This window comes from Humulus lupulus, chromosome X, assembly GCF_963169125.1.
Source record: "Humulus lupulus chromosome X, drHumLupu1.1, whole genome shotgun sequence".
Classification (NCBI taxonomy): Eukaryota; Viridiplantae; Streptophyta; class Magnoliopsida; order Rosales; family Cannabaceae; genus Humulus; species Humulus lupulus.
In genome coordinates, this window is record NC_084802.1 from 207,387,214 (window position 1) to 207,392,332 (window position 5,119).

At 42.4% G+C, this 5,119-nt stretch overlaps 1 protein-coding gene across 1 annotated transcript; it reads left to right on the forward strand.

Moving 5' to 3' along the window:
* Positions 1-359: 359 nt before the first annotated feature.
* Positions 360-1,970, forward strand: LOC133806675 (uncharacterized). Its single transcript, XM_062244769.1, has 2 exons — positions 360-578; positions 1,680-1,970. Exons 1-2 carry the CDS (start codon positions 360-362, stop codon positions 1,968-1,970), a joined length of 510 nt encoding a protein of 169 aa, XP_062100753.1.
* Positions 1,971-5,119: the final 3,149 nt, after the last annotated feature.

Below are 5,119 nucleotides of genomic sequence, written 5' to 3' on the forward strand. Positions count from 1 at the left end.
TATTAGGCCGACCTTGGATACACGAAATGGAGGCTGTACCATCAACCTACCACCAAGTGCTAAGGTTCCCAACCAAATGGGGGATAAAGGAGATCAGAGGACAACAAAATGACTCGAGGACCTGCTACCAGACCGCCATGAAAGCCAAACCCGCACAGTTATAGTAGTTACAGCAGGAAGGACAACCTGACTCCCAACCAGACCAACCAAACATGGAGGAGTTAGACGAAGTCCAGATCCATCTAGACTTTCCGGGGCACAAAGTTCAAATCGGATCAAGACTAGATCCTGAGATCAGAGCAAAACTTATTGAATTTCTTTATAACAATTATGATTGTTTTGCTTAGTCCCATGCAGACATGACTGGAATTGTCCCCGAGATCATTGTTCATAAGTTACAGGTTGATCCATACTATCAACCAAGGAAGAAAAAGATAAGGAAATTTACCCCTGAAAGAAACAAGGCATTCAACGAAGAAATCCAGAAACTCATTGAGAACAGATTCGTAAGGGAGGTGCATTACCCCGAGTGGCTAGCCAACGTGGTCATTGTGAAGAAGAAGAATGGCAAATTGCGAGTATGCATCGACTTCACAGACCTCAACAAGGCGTGCCCTAAAGACTCATTCTCGTTACCACACATTGACATGCTGGTAGATACCACAACTGGTCATGAACTTTTTAGCTTCATGGTCGCCTACTCACGATACAACTAGATCCTGATTCACCCAAATGACCAAGAGAAGACAGCCTTCGTGACTAACCTGGGCATATTCTGCTACAAAGTCATGTCATTTAGGTTAAAAAAATGCAGGGGCAACTTACCAACGATTGGTGAATAAGATGTTTGCTAACTTGCTGGGGAAGACGATGGAAGTCTACATCGATGACATGCTCGTCATATCCCTCATTGTAGAAAACCACATTAGTCATTTGATATTCTTAGAAAATATAACATGAAATTGAATCCTATTAAATGTTCTTTTGGTGTTACTGTAGGAAAGTTCCTTGGCTACCTAGTCACTCAGAGAGGAATTAAAGCCAACCCGACACAAATAGATTCGATCCAAAGAATCCCCTCTCCAACATGCATCAAGGAAGTCCAAAAGTTAACTAAACGTATTGCGACACTCAGCCAATTTATTTTAAAATCATCTGAGCGATGCCATACATTCTTCAACACGTTGAGGAAGTCAAAGACATTTGAGTGGACGACAGAGTGCGAGAAAGCTCTGACTGAACTAAAGCGCTACCTGACCAGCCCACCTTTGCTATCAAAACCAAAGGATAATGAGACTTTGTTCATCTACCTGGTCGTATCCGAGACAGCAGTCAGTGTAGTCTTAATCTGAGAAGACGGAGATCAACAACACCCAATCTACTATGTAAGTGGATCTCTCCTGGACGCAGAAACACGATACAGTCAATTAGAGAAGCTCGCATTAGCACTCATCCACGCAGCTAGAAAGTTACGCCCGTATTTCCAGTGCCTTCCAGTAGTCGTCCTGATTACCTTTCCACTTAAAACCATCTTGCACAAGCCATAAATATCAGGCAGATTGACCAAGTGGGCAGTAGAACTCAGTGAGTATGACATAACATACAAGCCATAAACCTCCATAAAATCTTAGATATTGGCTGACCTTATTGTAGATTTTAATCCTAACATGCAAATGCAGGCAGAAAGAGCGCTATACTGCCTAACTGAGGGCCAACCAACCGGCACATGGAAACTACATGTAGATGGCTCAAGCAACACGAAAGAAAGTGGACTTGGACTCGTCTTGACATCACCCCAAGGCGACATAATAGAGAAAGTGGTCAGGTGTAGGTTCAAGGCTACCAATAACGAAGCAGAGTATAAAGCAATGATAGTAGGACTTGTACTAGCCAAGGAAATGGGAATCAGGCAGCTCAATGTGTTTAGTGATTCACAACTAATAGTCAATCAAATGCAAGGCAGCTACTAGGCTCGGGATAACATGATGGCAGCTTACCTCAACAAAACCAAGGAGTTAAAATCAGGCTTTGAAGAGTTCACCATCATCCAAGTACCAAGGGGGGAAAACAATCATGCAAACGCACTAGCCAACCTTGGGTCATCCATCTAGACAACCAACCACAAGGCAATACCAGTAGTTTATCTTCAGTGGCCAACCATCTGGAAGGGTGAAGAAGAGGTGATCAATGACATCTCAACTGATCAAACGTGTATGACTCCAATACTAGAGTACCTGGAAAGAGACACTTTGCTTGAAGACAAGAATGAGGCATGATGAGTCAAGGCTCAATCAACCCGCTTCACCATCATACAAGGTAAACTCTATAAGCAGACATTTTTTGGTCCTTATTTAAGATGTGTTAACCCTGCAGAGGCAAAATACATGTTGGATGAGTTATATGAAGGAGAGTGCGAAAACCACTTCGGAGGGCGAAGCTTGGCACATTGAGCCCTAACACAAGGGTACTACTGGTCGACCATGAGAACTTACTCCTTTGACTATGAAAGACTTTGTGATAAGTGCCAGAGGTTTGCTCAAGTGTCTTATCAGCCTCCAGAACGCTTGGTGGTAATCACTTCCCCATTTCCTTTCATGAAATGGGGAATGGACATAGTTGGCAAGCTCCCAACTACACCAGGATAGAAAGTCTACATGCTCACTATAACAAACTACTTCAGTAAGTGGATCGAGGCATAATCCTACCATCAAGTGAAGGACAAAGAAATGAAGAACTTCATTTGGAAGAATGTGATATGCCGATTTGGGGTACCTAAGGAGATCGTAACAAACAACGGATCTCAATTCATTAGCTTAGACTTCTGCAAATTTTGGAACATCAAGCTCAACTTCTCGACACCAAGGTATCCCCAAGAAAATGGACAAGCACAATCATCCAATAAGACAATCATGAACACTATTAAGAAGCGCCTTGAGAAAGCTAAAGGAAGATGGGCAGATGAGCTGTCGGGAGTCTTATGGTCTTATCGAACCACAACCAGGACTTCAACAGGAGAGACACCGTTCTCGTTAGCCTATGGGATGGAAGCAGTCATCCCTACCGAAAGTGAAGTTCCAACAGCCAGATATGAATTGACAACTGACAAAGAAAACTGGGGGGACATGAACCATGAGCTCGACACCATTGATGAAAAAAGAGAAAAAGCACTCTTGAGAATTTCATCCTACCAACAGAGTATCGCCAGACATTACAACAAAAACATTTACACTCGAGCATTCAAAGTAGGAGACTGAGTATTACAAAGAGTGTTCCAAAACACTGAGGAAGCAGGGGCAGGTAAGCTTGCCCCAACTTGGGAAGGTCCCTACCTAGTCGCTAAGGTAGTCGGGCATGGGGCATACAAGCTACAAACTCAAGATGCCTGAGACATCAACAATAGCTGGAATGCTATCCACTTAAAAGAGTATCACCCTTAACTCTACTTAGTCTTCTTTTGTCTACTTTGTTCAGCGGTCTTACGAGACATCATCCAAGCTACATACTGATACTATCATGCAGGAAGTTTCAGAACTACATTCGGGCTTGATCCCTGAGAAGGGTATGTAGGCAGCTCTACGGAGTGCAACCCCAATTATATCAATTTTTTTTAAGCAACAGGGTTAAGTGTACAAGCTAGTCTGATAATACATTCATCTAAAGATGGAACAAACACGTCAAAACTATAAGTCTAAGTTTTAAAATACAAGCATATTATACTTAGACCGAGGGACAAGGATAAAGTAAATCATAAGTTAATCAACCATCCTGAACAAAAGAAAAAGATGAGCTAAGTCAATCATCCATTTAGACCAACTAATTAGCCATCCAGGCAGTTATTCGGACAGGGTAAAATGCAAAAAGAAATACAATGCAATCAGTCATCCAATTGTCTAGAATGAAAAAGCTTAAAAGCACCAATACATCTGAGTACTCAGTCATCCAACAAACCTTTCCTACAACAATTAGAGATAGTAATCACTCATCAACAACAAAGTCATCAGTAGACAAATGACCAAGGGAGGCAGCCAGCCCATCAGCTTGAGCTGCCTCATCAACCTTCATCTTCTCAAGCTCCTCATAATCCAAGATGAATTTGGATATGTTCCAATCCTTAACCTTCCCATCACGATACTCCATGGCCATCTGCCCATGAAGCAAGATCTCAGTTTCCAGAGATGAGTCCTCCAAATGATCTTCCAGCATGGCAACCCTCGTCTTAGATTCCTCAAGTTCAGTAAGGGTAGCATTCAGGCGGCCAACATCAACTGAGTTAGCATCGAGTTGAGCCTGCAGTTGTTCTTTGAGGCGTTTAACTTAGTCCTCAGATGCCTCCAACTTGGCGCAGAGATCATTGCGCTCGCCCGTCATTTTCATCAATGACTGTTACATCCCTATCAGCCTGTCCTTGGCATACATCACTCCTTGAAGACCCTATGATGCATACAAACAAACAAAACCAAAGCAAGTTAACAAAGTCATCCAAGACTTACAACCACACCAGAAAGTGCAAACATAAATACGAAAATGCATCATACCTGAAATGAGTGGGAGATAGCTGAGTCTAGCGATCCCTCCATTCCAACTGTATCCATCCCGCTCCTGTCCTCAAGCCACAACATCTTCCTTAACTCCCCAAGATAAGGCCCCATGTCAGAGTAAGCCACAGCAAATGAGGGGAATGATAATGAAACCGTATCGCTAAATGGGTCGGTTGACTCAGCAGGAGTAGACTTCCTTTTTGTAATGTCCCAAATTTCCTAATAAGGCTCAAGGCCTTGAATAGGGAGATAGGATGGCAAATTATGGAATTATGTGATTATGTGATTATATGATATGTATGTGCATCATTGTGTGATTATGTGAGTTATATTATAATATGACTTGATATGCATGTTTAGGTGTATTAAATATGCATGTGGGCCCATTTCTGTTTAAAAGGGCAATTTTTGTAATTTGGCCCGTTATGAGTATATTCGACATATGTGTGGTATGTGTGTGGTACTACATTACTATGTGAATATGTTTGGGTTACTCGACACGAGACAATCCTAGGGAGTAAGCTAATGGGAAAGTCACAACAGGACACATAGTTGACTCGGTGTGAGTCAAGGGGTATATT